At 43.0% G+C, this 19,476-nt stretch overlaps 2 protein-coding genes across 2 annotated transcripts; both read right to left on the reverse strand.

Annotated features, from left to right (window-relative positions):
• Positions 1-972: 972 nt before the first annotated feature.
• LOC121569312 (E3 ubiquitin-protein ligase TRIM35-like) lies at positions 973-7,705 on the reverse strand. The gene is made up of 6 exons (XM_041880163.2): positions 7,056-7,705; positions 6,613-6,708; positions 6,300-6,530; positions 6,175-6,197; positions 5,965-6,083; positions 973-5,537 (listed from the first exon to the last, which is right to left on the reverse strand). The coding sequence occupies exons 1-6, from the start codon at positions 7,458-7,460 to the stop codon at positions 4,981-4,983; spliced, it is 1,431 nt and encodes a 476-aa protein (XP_041736097.1). The 5' UTR covers positions 7,461-7,705; the 3' UTR covers positions 973-4,980.
• A 408-nt stretch (positions 7,706-8,113) lies between these two features.
• Positions 8,114-12,406, reverse strand: zgc:194621 (uncharacterized protein LOC795037 homolog). Its single transcript, XM_041880164.2, has 5 exons — positions 11,767-12,406; positions 11,100-11,158; positions 10,893-10,976; positions 9,070-9,143; positions 8,114-8,973 (listed from the first exon to the last, which is right to left on the reverse strand). Exons 1-5 carry the CDS (start codon positions 12,183-12,185, stop codon positions 8,929-8,931), a joined length of 681 nt encoding a protein of 226 aa, XP_041736098.1. The 5' UTR covers positions 12,186-12,406; the 3' UTR covers positions 8,114-8,928.
• Positions 12,407-19,476: the final 7,070 nt, after the last annotated feature.

Consider the following 19,476-nt stretch of genomic DNA (forward strand, 5'->3'; position numbering starts at 1 on the left):
TTCACCCACACCGCGTCTCACAAAGACACGGTGGTTGGAACCAAAAATCTCCAATTTGGACTCCAGACCAATGGACAAATTTCCACCGGTCTAATGTCCATTGCTCGTGTTTCTTGGGCCAAGCAAGTCTCTTCTTCTTATTGGTGTCCTTTAGTAGTGGTTTCTTTGCAGCAATTCGACCATAAAGGCTTGATTCACGCGGTCTCCTCTGAACAGTTGATGTTGAGATGTGTCTGTTACTTGAACTCTGTGAAGCATTTATTTGGGCTGCAATTTCTGAGGCTGGTAACTCTAATGAACTTATCCTCTGCAGCAGAGGTAACTCTGGGTCTTCCATACCTGTGAGGGTCCTAATGAGAGCTAGTTTCATCATAGTGCTTGGGGGGTTTTGCGACTGCACTTGAAGAAACTTTCAAAGTTCTTGAAATGTTCCATATTGACTGACCTTCATGTCTTAAAGTAATGATGGACTGTTGTTACTCTTTGCTTATTTAAGCTGTTTTCGCCATAATATGGACTTGGTCTTTTACCAAATAGGGCTATCTTCTGCATACCTTGTCACAACACAACTGATTGGCTCAAACGTATTAAGAAGGAAAGAAATTCCACAAATTAACTTTTAAGAAGGCACACCTGTTAATTGAAATGCATTCCAGGTGACTACCTCATGAAGCTTGTTGAGAGAATGCTAAGAGTGTGCAAAGCTGTCATCAAGGCAAAGGGTGGCTATTTGAAGAATCTCAAATATAAAATATATTTTGATTTGTTTAACACTTTTTTGGTTACTACTTGATTCCATATGTGTTATTTCATAGTTTTGATGTCTTCACTATTATTCTACAATGTAAAAGATAGTGACTGGTAGTGTATATATACAGTATATAATGGTCAATGTTTGATATAAACTGGTCACAGCATATATAGTATTTATTTAGAGCTGGCCTAGTTATTTCAGAAAGATGAAGGGAGTAATTAATCAACAAATATGTTTTTATTAACATTCATTTTACAACAGAATAAAACTATATATTATTTTCAGCCAATCAAATTCAATATTATAAAGAAAATAAACAATGCAAGTAAAAATTGAAAAAAAGTACAACATTCTCAAGAAGATTATAGTCATTTATAGGGGGGAAAACTGAAGAAATTTTTTCGTGGCTCATGGATTTAAAAACAACCATAGCTTCAGCTACATTCAAAAATAACAAAATGAATGTGTCTACTTAAAATCCAATGTATTGCTTCCCAGGCTTTGCCTTCCTTCTGCTTAGAGCAATTCATAACTGAGACAAGAAACACAAATAACCTTCGCCAGTATCATCTCTAAGTGTTCTGTTCCACCGTTATAGACAGAGGCTCTAATTGTTCTGTTCCACCATTATAGACAGAGGTTCTAAGTGTTCTGTTCCACCGTTATAGACAGAGGCTCTAATTGTTCTGTTCCACCGTTATAGACAGAGGTTCTAAGTGTTCTGTTCCACCGTTATAGACAGAGGTTCTAAGTGTTCTGTTCCACCGTTATAGACAGAGGTTCTAAGTGTTCTGTTCCACCGTTATAGACAGAGGCTCTAATTGTTCTGTTCCACCGTTATAGACAGAGGTTCTAAGTGTTCTGTTCCACCGTTATAGACAGAGGTTCTAAGTGTTCTGTTCCACCGTTATAGACAGAGGCTCTAATTGTTCTGTTCCACCGTTATAGACAGAGGCTCTAATTGTTCTGTTCCACCGTTATAGACAGAGGTTCTAAGTGTTCTGTTCCACCGTTATAGACAGAGGCTCTAAGTGTTCTGTTCCACCGTTATAGACAGAGGCTCTAATTGTTCTGTTCCACCGTTATAGACAGAGGCTCTAAGTGTTCTGTTCCACCGTTATAGACAGAGGTTCTAAGTGTTCTGTTCCACCGTTATAGACAGAGGTTCTAAGTGTTCTGTTCCACCATTATAGACAGAGGCTCTAAGTGTTCTGTTTCACCGATATAGACAGAGGTTCTAAGTGTTCTGTTCCACCGTTATAGACAGAGGCTCTAATTGTTCTGTTCCACCGTTATAGACAGAGGCTCTAATTGTTCTGTTCCACCGATATAGACAGAGGTTCTAAGTGTTCTGTTCCACCATTATAGACAGAGGTTCTAAGTGTTCTGTTCCACCATTATAGACAGAGGTTCTAAGTGTTCTGTTCCACCGTTATAGACAGAGGCTCTAAGTGTTCTGTTCCACCGTTATAGACAGAGGCTCTAATTGTTCTGTTCCACCGATATAGACAGAGGTTCTAAGTGTTCTGTTCCACCATTATAGACAGAGGTTCTAAGTGTTCTGTTCCACCATTATAGACAGAGGTTCTAAGTGTTCTGTTTCACCGATATAGACAGAGGTTCTAAGTGTTCTGTTCCACCATTATAGACAGAGGCTCTAAGTGTTCTGTTCCACCGTTATAGACAGAGGCTCTAAGTGTTCTGTTCCACCGTTATAGACAGAGGTTCTAAGTGTTCTGTTCCACCGTTATAGACAGAGGTTCTAAGTGTTCTGTTCCACCATTATAGACAGAGGCTCTAAGTGTTCTGTTTCACCGTTATAGACAGAGGCTCTAATTGTTCTGTTCCACCGTTATAGACAGAGGTTCTAAGTGTTCTGTTCCACCGTTATAGACAGAGGTTCTAAGTGTTCTGTTCCACCGTTATAGACAGAGGCTCTAATTGTTCTGTTCCACCGTTATAGACAGAGGCTCTAATTGTTCTGTTCCACCGTTATAGACAGAGGTTCTAAGTGTTCTGTTCCACCGTTATAGACAGAGGCTCTAAGTGTTCTGTTCCACCATTATAGACAGAGGCTCTAAGTGTTCTGTTCCACCGATATAGACAGAGGCTCTAATTGTTCTGTTCCACCGTTATAGACAGAGGCTCTAATTGTTCTGTTCCACCGTTATAGACAGAGGTTCTAAGTGTTCTGTTCCACCGTTATAGACAGAGGCTCTAATTGTTCTGTTCCACCGATATAGACAGAGGTTCTAAGTGTTCTGTTCCACCGATATAGACAGAGGTTCTAAGTGTTCTGTTCCACCATTATAGACAGAGGTTCTAAGTGTTCTGTTTCACCGATATAGACAGAGGTTCTAAGTGTTCTGTTCCACCATTATAGACAGAGGCTCTAAGTGTTCTGTTCCACCGATATAGACAGAGGTTCTAAGTGTTCTGTTCCACCATTATAGACAGAGGTTCTAAGTGTTCTGTTCCACCATTATAGACAGAGGCTCTAAGTGTTCTGTTTCACCGTTATAGACAGAGGCTCTAATTGTTCTGTTCCACCATTATAGACAGAGGTTCTAATTGTTCTGTTCCACCGTTATAGACAGAGGCTCTAATTGTTCTGTTCCACCGTTATAGACAGAGGTTCTAAGTGTTCTGTTCCACCGTTATAGACAGAGGCTCTAATTGTTCTGTTCCACCGTTATAGACAGAGGTTCTAAGTGTTCTGTTCCACCGTTATAGACAGAGGCTCTAATTGTTCTGTTCCACCGTTATAGACAGAGGCTCTAATTGTTCTGTTCCACCGATATAGACAGAGGTTCTAAGTGTTCTGTTCCACCGATATAGACTGAGGTTCTAAGTGTTCTGTTCCACCATTATAGACAGAGGTTCTAAGTGTTCTGTTTCACCGATATAGACAGAGGTTCTAAGTGTTCTGTTCCACCATTATAGACAGAGGCTCTAAGTGTTCTGTTCCACCGATATAGACAGAGGTTCTAAGTGTTCTGTTCCACCATTATAGACAGAGGTTCTAATTGTTCTGTTCCACCGTTATAGACAGAGGCTCTAATTGTTCTGTTCCACCGTTATAGACAGAGGTTCTAAGTGTTCTGTTCCACCGTTATAGACAGAGGCTCTAATTGTTCTGTTCCACCGATATAGACAGAGGTTCTAAGTGTTCTGTTCCACCGATATAGACAGAGGTTCTAAGTGTTCTGTTCCACCATTATAGACAGAGGTTCTAAGTGTTCTGTTTCACCGATATAGACAGAGGTTCTAAGTGTTCTGTTCCACCATTATAGACAGAGGCTCTAAGTGTTCTGTTCCACCGATATAGACAGAGGTTCTAAGTGTTCTGTTCCACCATTATAGACAGAGGTTCTAAGTGTTCTGTTTCACCGATATAGACAGAGGTTCTAAGTGTTCTGTTCCACCATTATAGACAGAGGCTCTAAGTGTTCTGTTCCACCGTTATAGACAGAGGTTCTAAGTGTTCTGTTCCACCATTATAGACAGAGGTTCTAAGTGTTCTGTTCCACCATTATAGACAGAGGCTCTAAGTGTTCTGTTCCACCGTTATAGACAGAGTCTCTAAGTGTTCTGTTCCACCGTTATAGACAGAGGCTCTAAGTGTTCTGTTCCACCGTTATAGACAGAGGCTCTAAGTGTTCTGTTCCACCGTTATAGACAGAGGTTCTAAGTGTTCTGTTCCACCGTTATAGACAGAGGCTCTAATTGTTCTGTTCCACCGATATAGACAGAGGTTCTAAGTGTTCTGTTCCACCGATATAGACAGAGGTTCTAAGTGTTCTGTTCCACCATTATAGACAGAGGTTCTAAGTGTTCTGTTTCACCGATATAGACAGAGGTTCTAAGTGTTCTGTTCCACCATTATAGACAGAGGCTCTAAGTGTTCTGTTCCACCGATATAGACAGAGGTTCTAAGTGTTCTGTTCCACCATTATAGACAGAGGTTCTAAGTGTTCTGTTCCACCATTATAGACAGAGGTTCTAAGTGTTCTGTTCCACCGTTATAGACAGAGGCTCTAAGTGTTCTGTTCCACCGATATAGACAGAGGTTCTAAGTGTTCTGTTCCACCATTATAGACAGAGGCTCTAAGTGTTCTGTTCCACCATTATAGACAGAGGTTCTAAGTGTTCTGTTCCACCGTTATAGACAGAGGTTCTAAGTGTTCTGTTCCACCTATACAGAGGCTCTAAGTGTTATGTTCCACCTATACAGAGGCCTTCCCTGGTAATATCCTCAGAGGCTGGAGGGCACATTCATTGAGAAGGTACGGAAAGACTCTCTCAGTGAAAGTGTGTGTAATAGTGTGTAAACATGTGTTATTATCAGGGTCAGAGAATGACAGCGTTCCTCTGTCCCAGTCCAGCTGCACTCTGATCCTCTGGGGTTTCTTTCTCAATGTGAGCTGGATGTCTGGCCTTGGTGGGGACTCTACTTTATATCTAATATCACCACCAACATCATAAGCATAAGCATCACAGTGGCTTACACACCAAAGGCTTAAACACCAGAATCCACTTTCTACTTTTTTCTTCCTCTGGACAGACTCTGCTATCACACCCAGGGCTATGTTGAACCCAACCTCAACGTCCCAGCTGTGTGCACCTGAGTTAAAGCCCTCAGAGCCCAATACCATGTTATAGAAATTAAACCTCTCTGGGTTATCAGGAAGCTGCTGTCTCTCTTCATTGTATATGGCACTGGTCAGATCCTCAGACAGGATAAGAATTGGGTTGGCAGTGTTGGGGTCCAGAATCACAGGATCTGAGGAGGGAGAACAGATATAGGGTATTATTTGTGTTATTGTTTATTGATTGATGATTGTTGTTTGTTGTTGTTGTTGATGATGTGCGCTCTCTGATCTCCTAGCTGTGTGTGTGTTTACTGTTTTGCAAAAAGGTGCTTAGCGTTTGCATGTAATGTGAAGATAATGAGAGATGACAAACTGTTGTGTAGAAAAGGTTATTGTTTTGGCTAAGTAGGTAATAGTATTAGTTTCATTACATTTTAGTCATTTAGCAGACGCTCTTATCCAGAGCAACTTACAGTTAGTGAGTACATACATTTTCATACTGGCCCCCCGTGGGAATCGAACCCACAACCCTGGCGTTGCAAGCGCCATGCTCTACCAACTGAGCTACACGGGGCTAGTGATCAGTGTTCAGTGATCTAGAAAAACTGTCATGCTCACTGTATGTCACAATCCCCTGCATCTTCTCCCAGACTCTGAACTGCAGGTTTCCCAGGTGTTTGGCCACGTCTATCAGCGCACCTGAGACCAGGTGTGGATCCGGCAGTGTGCACTGGGTTCTGGAAGAACATTCAGGAGTCAGTACAGCTGTTGCTGTAGGGTTGGGTTCAGAACCACAGAGAAGAGAGAGACAGGAGGCAGATCACTTACCTTACCACTGTGGACTTATAGTTCTGAAAAAACAGAAGACAAGATTAAATTAAACAATCAATCAATATTTATCAGTCAACTAATACACATACCAATAATGTAAACTTAGAGAGAGCAGTCCTGACCTGCAGGAATGAGATGTCTTCAGCTCTCAGCTCCCCCACTAGGGTTCTGATTGTGTCTGAAAGTGATGATATCTCTCTGCTCATCTCCTCAATCTTCTCCTTCATCATCTGACTCTTCTGCTCCTCTTCCTCCCTCAGAACAGCTATCCTCACCTCCTCTTCCTCTCGTAGAAACTGGTGGAGCTTCTCAAACTCCTTTCTAATCAGTCTCTCTGTGCTCTGGGCCCGGCTCTGAGAGGAATGGTAGTAAACTATCCACATTAACACTGGATCATACATACTCTACACAACGCTATTGATTCAACATCCTTACTTTAATATGCTTTGCTGTTTCATCACAGATTTCTTTAACTTCATTAAAGACCTTCAGCTTCTTCTGTAAGGGCTTTAGGACAGTCTGGAGTTCTTCCTGGAATAAGCAGATGTTGAGTGAGTGAGTGAGAGAGAGTGTGTGAGAGAGAGAAATAGATAAATAGATTGTATCTTTGCTTTTTCACTGAGGAGTCAAAGTGTATAAATCAAGGGGAATTGATAGGAACGTCCTTTTCCATGTTAAAATGTGACGTGAATACAGGTTAGAATGCTGTGCTACTGTTGTTCTTAATTATCACTTAATGTGCAGACAATGGCTGCTGTTTAATATTGCTGTCTTTTTAGTTTCCTACACAGCAGAGCTATCTACATTTAAATTAATATATTTTTCTTATCAATGTAACCAATCTGTGTGTACCTATTATTATTTTTGTTCTACTGTACCCTGTGGTCCTGTGCAGCTTCGTCTATGGGGCAGCAGTCATGGTTTTTGTGTTTTCTGGAGGCCTGGCACACCACACAGATGGGCTGTTTATCCTCCAGACAGAAGAGCTTGAGTGTCTCGTTGTGCAGATTGCAGCGCTCCTCAGACTCCCCTGAATCTCTCCGACTCCTCTCCTGTAAGAATGCCTCACACAGGTTCTTTAAGACCAGGTTACAGGGAGGATCTGCCCTTGAAGATCTTCTCCTGCAAACTGGACATTCCTTTCCTGCCTTCCCCCTGCAGTATTCCTGCAGACAGGCTTTACAGAAGCTGTGACTACATGACAGGATGACCGGATCCTTGAAGATGTCACAGCACACAGCACAGGATAGATCGTCCTCTGGGAGAGAGAATCTGGAAGCCATTCTGTCCTCGTGACAATCCCTCCTATGGAATGACCGAACCTTGTACAAAAGTTAACTTTCACTTTTGATTCTGATTGTTAAAAACGTAGTGTGATTAAGCAGCAGCTTGAGGTCCCTGTTTTTAGTATGTATTTATTTAGGTAGTTGTAAAGGCAGTTTCTCTCCTCTCAGTGTTTTCTGTGTGTTCAGTCTGGTTTCTCAGAGTAGGCAGTTTAGAGAACGCATGAGAGATGAACGTCAACCATTGATGTTAACACACTAAACTTCTGACAGGGAAGTCAAGTAGGAGGTGGAGCTTTGAGAGACCAGGAAAACAAGACCACGTGATGAGTAGGGCCATAGTCCCTTTAACGCCCTGTACACACAGTTCACAAAAATAAATCATAATTTCGCCAATGAATTACAATCTCAAACAGACACACGCCATGATTAAGCCCCACTCATGTATTGTGTCCCGTGTGCCACGAGCGCTACCACAAATCTTCTGTAGGTTACATGGTATACCAAAGACACCTCACTATTGGAGGAGAGGAGGGATTCTATTTGGTTGAGTTGTGTCGTCGTTAGAATGACAGGGTGATTGTATGCTGTAGTCTGTCCTCCACTGGCGGGTGTACAGACATTTCAAAGTAAACCTCAGAAGCATTCCAGAGGAAGGTTTTATTCACATGTGTTACTTTATAAACATAGAAAGCCTGAATGATGATGGGGGTAAAGAAGAGCAGTACCATGTTCTGTAGCCATGCAGTACATGAGAACAACAACCATTTGTACAGTTCATTGTGATACTCACTAAACACAGAAGGATGGATGTAAAACTTTTGTAACCTACTTAACAATTGTTTTTTTTACTAAATGAAACTAACATGATATCTATTTGATACAAAATGTAAAATAATGCAGTGTGACACTGAAACATCGTAGACAATGATCCCAGTGCTGGACTTAGACAATGTGTGATCCCAGTGCTGGACAGACAATGTGTGATCCCAGTGCTGGACAGACAATGTGTGATCCCAGTGCTGGACTTAGACAATGTGTGATCCCAATGCTGGACTTAGACAATGTGTGATCCCAGTGCTGGACTTAGACAATGTGTGATCCCAGTGCTGGACTTAGACAATGTGTGATCCCAGTGCTGGACTTAGACAATGTGTGATCCCAGTGCTGGACTTAGACAATGTGTGATCCCAGTGCTGGACTTAGACAATGTGTGATCCCAGTGCTGGACTTAGACAATGTGTGATCCCAGTGCTGGACAGACAATGTGTGATCCCAGTGCTGGACTTAGACAATGTGTGATCCCAGTGCTGGACTTAGACAATGTGTGATCCCAGTGCTGGACTTAGACAATGTGTGATCCCAGTGCTGGACTTAGACATACAGGCAACAACCATCATTCACATGATGATGATGCGTCTGCACTTTAATGATAACTTAAGCTTTCTGTCTCTCTGTGGCTCAGTCTTCATCCCAACACCACTGGTGATGTCTCAAACATATATTTCTTCATCTGAAACAATATATAAAGAATATATATGAACAGATCCACTATATTATCATCACATCCAATAGCCTGACAATATCTCCCACTCAGTGTGTGTCTCACCTGTCTCTGCCTCCTCCTGGCCTGCATTTCCTGCTGCTGCTTTAGCCGCACCTCCTCCAGACTCAGACACCCACCTGCACACACATACACACACACACACATACACACACACACACACATACACACACACACTATTTTACCGAATCCACCTGTCTCATTTAAGCTATTACAAATAGTTGTACCATGGTGCACCCTTGTGGCTATAAACAGAACTACAGAAAATACATCTACTGACAGAGACACAGTAATGTCTTCAGACAGTGCTCCACCAAGGGAGAGTATGCTAGTTGCTGTGAAGCATGTTGGAGCATGTCAAACTACCCCCATTAGACTCATTAATAACCAGACATTTAACTCTTCAATGACTCACCTTGTTTATCACTACATCTATGTGCTTGGAGATGTTTTGTTGTGTGTGTGTGTGTGTGTGTGTGTGTGTGTGTGTGTGTGTGTGTGCGTGTGTGTGTGTGCGTGTGTCACCTAGCTACAGATTGTAACACCAGATAATGTGATAACTCCCCCAAATTGGACCATTATACTGGTAGTTACAGGTGTGGCTATACAAAATGTAACCAGAGATTTTTCAACTAACCTGGTATTGGCAATAATATCTTCAACCTTGATTCGTGAAAACAGGCAGTGGTGGAAAAAGTACCAAATTGTCATACTTGAGTAAAAGTAAAGATACCTTCATAGAAAATGACTAGAGTAAAAGTGAAAGTCACCCAGTAAAATCCTACACTAAAAGTATTTGGTTTTAAATATACTTAAGTATCAAAAGTAAAAGTATAAATCATTTCAAATTCCTTATATTAAGCAAACCAGAAGACACCATTTTCTTGTTTTTTTATTTATTTACGGATACCCAGGGCTGTCTCCAACACTCAGACATCATTTACAAATGAAGCATGTGTTTAGTGAGTCCACTAGATCAGAGGTAATAGATGACCAATGATAGATGAAATAGATGAAATAGATGAAAATGTATGGAGTTAAAAGTACATTATTTTATTCAGGAATGTAGTGAAGTAAAAGTAAAAGTTGTCAATAATATAAATAGTAAAGTAAAGTGCAGATACCCCCAAAAAACTACTTAAGTAGTACTTTAAAGTATTTTTACTTAAGTACATTACACCACTGGAAACAGGAGTCTCATAAAATGTCTGTGTCCAGTTGCAGGGGATCTGTTTGAATTTAGAAAATGCTCCATTATTAAAATAAATCAATTTTTTGCTCCATGAAGTAATCTAACAATGTGTACGCCGCCATCTTCTCTATTTCAAGTCTTCTCTCATTGATCGAGACAGGTGTCTGTCATCGTGGACCCACCTGTCTCAATCAATGAGAGAAGATTTGAAAGATACATTTACATTTTAGTAGATGCTGTTGTCCAGAGTGACTTACAGGAGCAATTAGAATTAAGCATCATGCTCAAGGGCACGTGGACAGATTTTCCCCCTAGTCGGCTCGGGGATTTGAAACAGCGACCTTTGTGTTACTAGCTCAACACTCTTAACCGCTAGGCTAACTGCCACCCCAGTGGTGGTGTACACATTGTTGGATTACTTCATGGAGCAAAACATTGATTTCTTTCAATAACAGACCATTTTCTAAATTCAAATGGACCCCCTGCAACTAGACACAGACATTTTATGAGACTCCTCTTTCCACTAATCGAGGACGAAGATAGTATCGCCAATACCAGGTTAGTTGAAAAATCTCTGGGGATGTTTTGTATTGCCACAACTGGACATACAAGTATAATGGTTAAATCCCATTATCTGGTGTTATAATCTGTTGTATAATCTGTAGCTATGTCTCACCAACACTGCTGGGGTCAATGGAGACGTAGGGTATGGCTCTGCTCAGCCTCAGATCCTCCAGAGCAGCCAGCTCCGCCTCCGCCTCTGCACACAAATCACAGAGACACACCCCCCCCAATCAACCAATTAGAGGACGAGTATGATCATGGTGATGAAGAGCACACTCCTCACAGTGTTACAAAACACAGTTAAAGCCAAAGGACTCACTTTGTTGGATCTCTATTCTTTTCTTGGGGTTAGGGGGGATGACCGTGAACGCTTTGTGACTGAAACCGAGAAACAGAAATTAATGAAATAAAATGTAATGTAATGCCAAGGGGACAAGCCAGTCTGGCAGTTTACATCAAATTTGGCAGGCTTTCAGCTATGCTACTCTGAAATTCAAATGCCAAATGTCTAAATGACAGTTTGTAGCATGTAATAAAGGGGCAACAGGATCTGGTGAGGGAACAGAGCTCGACACAACACCTGCGTGCCTGCGGGTGGTAGCTAGGATTATACAACGGGCTCCAGATGGCTTGGAGCTGAAGACGAGCTATTTCCAGCCACCTGTACACAACACACGACACACCTGCATATAATTATACAGATAGGGCTAGAGTATATTGAGGTAGGCTATAGAAGTCCTCTAATAGGGCATGGGTGGCCAACTCTCCTGGAGAGCGACTGGGTGTGCAGGCTTTCATTCCAACATTGCTCTAGAGTAACACAATTGATTCAGCTAATCAAAGGTCCCAGCTGAGAATCCAGTGTGTCAGAGCAGGGCTGGAGCCAGGAGTAGCCTATAAGCACTGAAACCCAGCAACTCTCCAGGACCAGGGTTGACTACCCATAGGGCCTTGAGGAGGAAAAGTACTTCTGCTGTCCCTCTCACCTCTGAATGGCATAGTGTGCCCTGGGTCTCGACGTGCGTTCTTCTTTCTGCGCCACCTGAGCTGCTTCTTTAGACTTTGAAGAAGTTACAGTTGATTTTGGAGATGTGGCTGTTGGTTTTTGACAGAGCACAGCTGATTTCGAAGAGGAGAGTGTTGATTTGGGAGCGGTGGAGGTTGACCTCGCTCTCCTATCGCACCTGGGGGCGCACAACTTGCCCTGCTGATGGGTGTTCGTGGTCTCGCATCGGTTACTATGGATACATCGCGGACAGCTCGACGCCCGCGGTTTGCGAGGAGCTGTGACTTTGAGTTGAGATATCGATGCTGGTTTCGTTTCAACCAGTTTTGTTTTCTCTTCGACGACTCTTGTTTTCGTTTCAATAACAGGCTTTTGCTTGATGACCCTTGTGGTCGGCATTTTATCAAGAAAACAAAAATATAGGCTAGGTCAAGGGCTCCAAATAAATTCCTTATTCCGTACCTCACCTCACCTCGTCAATGATAGTTGAATCGGTTGTGTCATCGTTCTACTATTGTCTTATCAAATCTTTAAATTAGTAGGCTATTAGCCTATGAGGTGCTGGATGCTGTGGAACTCACGTCTGGCTTGTCTGCCTTCAGCTGGCGACCGGTTGTTGACCGTGGAATCCCGTGCAGCGCGCAGCCTGCCAGGGCAAATTAAGTTCAATAGGTTTTACAGTGATCCGATTACTGACTGGTTAGAATCCCCAAAGGATGCTTGACCTTGTAGTGAGCAAAGCCGCGGGAAGTAGGGGTGCTAAAAAAAACAGAATTAAAAAATGTATATTATTTTTTGGGGGGGAAATAATGTATTTATTGAAAGTAGTGCACTGGGCCTTCACTGGTATTAAATATAGACATCTGTAGCATGGGCCCATAATTTTTTTCAGCATCTCTGCTTTGGCAAAAAAAAGGTAGTTGTATAATTAAGAACAGTATCTTGCAGGATTCAATAGTTGGAATTGTAAGAGTTGTTGCCCTGTCCCTTTCTCTGCAATTGTCATTCTAATAGAATCCAGAAAGAACAAAACCCTGTCCTCAAACATTTACATCAAAAGTTGCAAAGTTATGGGCAAAGACACAAAACATCCACATCAAATTAAATATTTTTCTTGATCATATAACCTGGAAAACAACCACTTTTTGTGTAGTATTAATTTACCATCCTTGCAAACCACAATGTAAATGTCCATTACTGTATTGTACATAGGCTGGTCATCTAGGTTTGTACCTGTAGACTTTCCATCACCATGAAGAAAAACAATGCACAATACAGTAATTGAGTACATCGAGACATTAAATGGTTTGTGATGATTTGGCTCAGTTGGTGGAGTATGGAGTTTGCAATAGCTAGGGTTGTGGGTTGGATTCCCACAGGGGACCAGTACGAAAAAGTATGAAAATGTATGCACTCACTACTGTAAATTACTCTGGATAAGAGCGTCTACTAAAATGGAAAAGGAATGAATAGACCATTTCAGTTTCCACATAGAAATAAGTTGCATTTGCAAAGTATTTTTATATTCCACAAGTATTATCAGATTAACTATTTTGTACAGATAATTATCAGACTCAAGTTACAAATGCTATTAAACGCTCAAATACATTTAGTTTAAATGTTTTCACAAAAGTAGTGCACTGGGCCTTTACTAGTCCTGTATTAACGGGCCAATATAGATGTCTTTAGAGTGGGCAAAAAAATTATCTGCATCCCCCCTTGGCAAAAGGATCGCAGCACCCCCAAACTACTTCCCGCGGCTATGGTAGTGAGATTAAGACAGAAGACACTTTTGTTCAGGAAAAAGAAGAAATGTGTTGCCACCAAAAACTCATAAGAAATAACAGGAGATCTTTTAAATAATGGGTAGCCTATGACTTATGCATCACACATACACACACACACACACACACACACACACACACACACACACAACAGGGGCGTCATGCACCCATTATTTTAGAGGGGGCACAAAGTGCGTGAGGTTGGCGGGGGTTAGAGAATTCTAATATTACATTTGTCATTTTTGTTAGTTTTTGTTCCACTCCAGATACATATGAACAACAACTTACAGAAGCACACAAACAATGACTACATCTCATCCCTGCCCAGACCTGCTTGTTCACCCCTCCATCCCTAGTACCTGCATGCTCACACCTCCATCCCTACTGCCTGCATTATTGTTTGCCACTTAGCCTTAAATTGTACCAATTTGTTTTTCACGGTTGCCAATGCTATTTCAATATTTCTATAATAAATCATTCCATTTTTCCATTGTGTTAAGGATGGCGGATTGATTGATTTCCAAGTTTTTAGTATGCATTTTTTCAAGATGAGTGATGAGAAGAGAATCGTCCAGCCCATAAGTTTACATTGTAATACTTCTGACTGCCAACTTTCTAGCTCCGCCCATAATTTTTTGACTTTATAGCATTCCCAGAAAGCATGGATTATTGAATCATTATTAGTTTTACACATAATACATGACTCTGCCTTTGTGCTGTAACATTTGTGAATTTTGTCTCTTGTATAATCAATTCTAGACATTTGTTTATACTGGATTAAGCATACATTTTCGTTAACTGTAATTTTGTTAGTAAAGCTCCAACTTCCCTCCATCTTGTGTCAGCATCAGTTATTTTTAAGTCTTGGTTACAAAAGTTTATATTTATTGTCAGTTGGGTATGCTTTCAGCAAGGTTTTGTACAGTGCATTTGGAAAGTATTCCGAACCCTTGACTTTTTCCAAATTTTGTTACATTACAGCCTTTTCTAAAATGGATTAAATAATTTTTTCCCCCTCATCAATCTACACACAATACCCCATAACGACAAAGCGAAAACAGGTTTTTAGAAATGTTTGCTAATTTATACAAAATAAAATACAGAAATATCTAATTTACATAAGTATTCAGACCCTTTGCTGTGATACTCGAAATTGAGCTCAGGTGCATCCTGTTTCCATTGATCATCCTTGAGATATTTCTACAACTTGATTGGAGCCCACCTGTGGTAAATTCAATTGATTCAATTGACAGTGCATGTCAGAGCAAAAACCAAGCCATGAGGTTGAAGGAATTGTCCGTAGTGCTCTGAGACAAGATTGTGTTGAGGCACAGATCTTGGGAAGGGTACCGAAACATTTCTGCAGCATTGAAGGTCCCCAAGAACACAGTGGCCTCCATCATTCTTAAATGGAAGATGTTTGGAACCACCAAGACACTTCCTAGAGTTGGTCACACGGCCAAACTGAGCAATCGGGGGAGAAGGGCCTTGGTCAGGGAGGTGACCAAGAACCCGATGGTCACTCTGAAAAATCTCCAGAGTTCCTCTGTGGAGATGGGAGAACCTTCCAGAAGGACAACCATCACTGCAGCACTCCACCAATCAGGCATTTATGGTAGAGTGGCCAGATGGAAGCCACTCCTCAGTAAAAGGCATATGACAGCCCGCTTGGAGTTTGCTACATTTATATTTTAGTCATTTAGCAGACGCTCTTATCCAGAGCGACTTACAGTTAGTGAAAACATACATAATTTTTTTTATACTGGCCCCCCGTGGGAATCAAACCCACAACCCTGGCGTTGCAAACGCCATGCTCTATCAACTGAGCTACATCCCTGCCGGCCATTCCCTCCCCTACCCTGGATGACGCTGGGCCAATTGTGCGCCGGCCATGAGTCTCCCGGTCGCGGCCGGCTGCGACAGAGCCTGGATTAGAACCAGGATCTCTAGTGGCACAGTTAGCACTGCGATGCAGTGCCTTAGACCACTGCGCCACTCAGGAGTAAAAGGCATCTGAAGGACTCTCAGACCATGAGAAACAATATTCTCTGGTCTGATGAAACCAAGATTGAACTCTTTGGCCTGAATGCCAAGCGTCACGTCTGGAGGAAACCTGGCACCATCCCTACGGTGAAGCATGGTGGTGGCAACATCATGCTGTGGGGATGTTTTTCAGCGGAATCCAAATACAGTTGTGCCAACCTTGTAGTGTCACACCCAAGAAGACTTGAGGCTGTAATCGCTGCCAACGGTGCTTTAACAAAGTACTGAGTAAAGGGTCCGAATACTTACGTAAATGTGATATTTCCGTTTTAGATTTTTTATAAATTTGCACACAAAAAAAACTGTTTTTGCTTTGTCATTATAGGGTATTGTGTGTAGATTGATGAGAAAAAGAAACAACTTAATCCATTTTAGAATAAGGCTGTAACGTAACAAAATGTTGAAAAAGTCAAGGGGTCTGAATACACTCCGAATGCACTGTATATTTTTCAGTTTATTTAGTAAATGTTTGCTTTTCTAAAGTCTAGCAACCTTGCCAGTTGTACAGAGAAACAACAAAACGTTTTCGTATTATTTATTCATCAAGAAGGAATCAATAGGCTACATAGCTTGATTAAATTCATTTACAAACATACCTCCTGCCCATCAAATGCTGTGTATGTCACTCTACACTCTCCCTCCTCCACTGACAATACTGCATGCACTAGAGTATCTAGTGTCGTAGGCATCTCCTTGGCTGCGGCTTTTGTGGAGCGATAGGTAACGATGCTTTGTGGAAAGGCAGTTGTTGATGTGGGCTGAGGGTCCCTGGTTCGAGCTTAGGTTGGGGCAAGGAGAGGGACAGAAGTAATACTGTTACATTGATGCTGATGACCCAGATCAGTCAGTTGGGCTCTGCCCAGATGCTGGGGTTACTGCGGAGAAGGAGGAGGTCAAAGGAGGGTGAGTGTAACTGGTCTGAAATGGCTGGCTAGCTAGTTAGCGTTGCGCGCTAGTAGCGTTTCAATCGGTGATCACTCGCTCTGAGACATGGAAGTAGTTGTTTCCCTTGTTCTGCGATGCTTCATGGGTGACTGTTGTCGATGTGTTCAGAGGGTCTCTGGTTTGAGTCCAGGTTGGGGCCTCTATGGGCAAGATGCCACTGCACACACACAGTTAATTTGTTTGCGGTCCTCCTGCACTGTGCGTGGTGCTGTCTCGCCTTTCTTTCTGCTCTACGTGCTCTGTGAGCGTCACAGCTCTACGCTACTGTACTCTCTCTCCATTCCTCCCATCTGGCGGACTGACTGGCCCATCGCACCCGACTCTCTGGCCTCCCTGAGCGGTCTGCCTCCACACAGACCCCCGGCAGGTATGGCGGTGTGGGTGGGGGTGGTAAGGGGAGCACAGATGGGACAATTTACGAATCATTGGGGTGATTATATTAACCATAAACTCACATTTAGCTACTCTGAAATATTCGTAGCATATATTTCACACTTGTTGTTGAAACATCCGCGTCTGACTAGGATTGTGTTTACCTGCCACTTTCATTTTGTGGAAGGTTTATCACAAGCGATGCAAAGTCATAAAGATAATTTTATCGGGGCTGATGTTGTGACGTGCTGCTGTTGAATACACATTCTGTGTTCTCTCAAATCCAGGAAGTGGAGCGTGCAATGTGTCTCAACGAACGCCCCTTTTAGCCTACTGACTGTCATTTGTAATGTCCAGAAACGCAGTTCAGCCTTCCTTCACTGACATTGACAGAAGGAGTAGCCTATAGATAAACAAACGTGCGTTTCCTCTTTGCTTATGGATAGAGAGTATAGGCTCGGCTGCATGCGTCACAACTGGTTTGGGGTAGGCCTACTTATGTAGGCTACTCTTTCTTGGTGGTTTTGATAGAACATTCCATGACAGCCACATGTTTTAATAGGTTGGGATTTTCTTGGCAGGATATTTGTTGACAAAGTAGCCTAAGCATCGTCATCATAAACATGATAATTAAAGGCAAGACACTAGTCACCAGCGCAGCCCCAGAGGCACTGAGTCTAGACCCAGATGTTGCATCTGGCACATGTGGGTGGCACCTGCTGAGGCAATGATTATCCCCGTATATTTCCATTATAAATTAAGTAATATGCTGAGTGGGCCTATAAAAGTAGGTCAAATTGTTTACCATTACTTTGTTACAAACTTGAAGTGCATAGGTCTAAACGGTTTTGTGGGAAGATTTGGGAAACATTCATTACATTACATTTACATTACATTTACGCCATTTAGCAGACGCTCTTATCCAGAGCGACTTACAAATTGGTGCATTCACCTTATAGCCAGTTTTTTTGTTGTTGTTGTGGGGGTGTGGTAAGGGGGGTAGAATGATTACTTTATCCTATCCCAGGTATTCCTTAAAGAGGTGGGGTTTCAAGTGTCTTCGGAAGGTGGAGTGACATTCCTGATTTGACCAAAGGTGGGGGGGTTTCTGTAGCCGCAGATGAAATCATTAACTACAATGTAAAACAGAGACAGAGGTCTGATGCTGTGTGTGTGTCCTCCTGCAGCGTGCTGAATCCTAGAGGGATGGAGACAGACCCGGCCTTGGAGACATGCACAGAGAGCAGAGCAGAGACAGAGGGAGAGAGAACGGAGACCAGAGAGGGACCCACCAGGAGCCCCAGCCCCCTGTCCCCCAATAGGTCTTCAGCTGCTCACACCCCTACAACACTCACCCCTACTCCCCCTAAACGTAATCCCTCCCACCCTCCTAAACTCACCCCCACTCTCTCTACTAGTACGCTCACCCTCAGCTCTACATGCACACCCTCTTCCTCATCTACACCCACCCCCAATCCCCATAAACTGAACCCCGACCCCTCACCTCCCCCTACTCTCACCCGTAAAACCCACACTACCCTCACCCCTATGGTACTCACCCCCACCCCCACCCCAACATCTACACCTACTTCCCCCTCACTCACTCCCAACCCCGTCACCCCTACAATACTCATCCCCAACCCTACTCCCCCCACACTCACACCCTCTCTACCTACACCCAAGCATGCCCCCTCTCCCTCCTCCCCCACTAAAGTCATTCACAAACCTGCTCCTTTCCCCTTTACTCCCCCTCTACTCACTCCCTCCCCCACTGTATCGGCCATCACTTCTCTGCCCCCCTCCTCTGTAACCCACGGCAACATGTCTTCTGCTCCCGGGACTTCGTCCTTCTTGACCAATGGTAATGCAAGGCCAGTCTCCACGCCCACCTCTCCACCAATCACGCCTTTCCATACCCCGGCCAGCAGACAGGTAACTGACCATAAAACAAAAGCCGCACACGATGTAACCAGCCACACATACAGGCACAAGTAGACACACATACACACACAATTGACTACACAAACAACCACATCCATTCCTGGATCAATTGGTTTACATTCCTTTAACCTAGAGTACAGTATTCAAAATACCTCCAAAATACACCTCTCTCTCTCTCAGATCCCTTTCCCTCGCCCCCTGGCTACACCCACTCTGGTGCAAGCCTATCAGAGCACCTCGTCTGTCAGACAGAGGGTATCCCAGCAGGCTTTGCTCCTAGGTCGAAGTTCTTGTTCCAGCCGAGACCAGATGCTGCTCAGGACCCAGATGGTAACAACACACACACCAACACCTCTCACCCCTACTTCTACCAACTTCAAACTCCTGAACCCTGAGACTGGCCTTTTTCAAGATTCCTCAGTTCAAGATTCCGCTCCCCCCCCTCTCTCTCTCTCTCTCTCGCTCTCTCGCTCGCTCTCTCGTTGTATCTATTGATCTCTCATTCTTAGCTGATTTTCACCTCTACGGTACGGCCTGTCCCTTCCTCTTCCTCTTCCTCCTCTTCCTCTTGCTCTCGCCCTGCCTCTGCTCAGGTGAGCAGTTCA

Source organism: Coregonus clupeaformis, chromosome 7, assembly GCF_020615455.1.
Source record: "Coregonus clupeaformis isolate EN_2021a chromosome 7, ASM2061545v1, whole genome shotgun sequence".
Lineage (NCBI taxonomy): Eukaryota > Metazoa > Chordata > Actinopteri > Salmoniformes > Salmonidae > Coregonus > Coregonus clupeaformis.

Bases quoted from the DNA above. Each gene is read 5' to 3' on its own strand.
- LOC121569312 (XM_041880163.2), bottom strand. From the start codon at position 7,460: ATGGCTTCCAGATTCTCTCTCCCAGAGGACGATCTATCCTGTGCTGTG. The intron at 6,198-6,299 runs GTCAGGACTGCT...CTGTTTTTTCAG, and splicing joins AAGACATCTCATTCCTGCAG to AACTATAAGTCCACAGTGGT. The intron at 5,538-5,964 runs GTGAGCATGACA...CTCCCTCCTCAG, and splicing joins GCAGGGGATTGTGACATACA to ATCCTGTGATTCTGGACCCC.
- zgc:194621 (XM_041880164.2), bottom strand. From the start codon at position 12,185: ATGCCGACCACAAGGGTCATCAAGCAAAAGCCTGTTATTGAAACGAAA. The intron at 11,159-11,766 runs GTGAGAGGGACA...TCTCGGTTTCAG, and splicing joins GCACACTATGCCATTCAGAG to TCACAAAGCGTTCACGGTCA. The intron at 10,977-11,099 runs GTGAGTCCTTTG...ATTTGTGTGCAG, and splicing joins AAGAATAGAGATCCAACAAA to AGGCGGAGGCGGAGCTGGCT.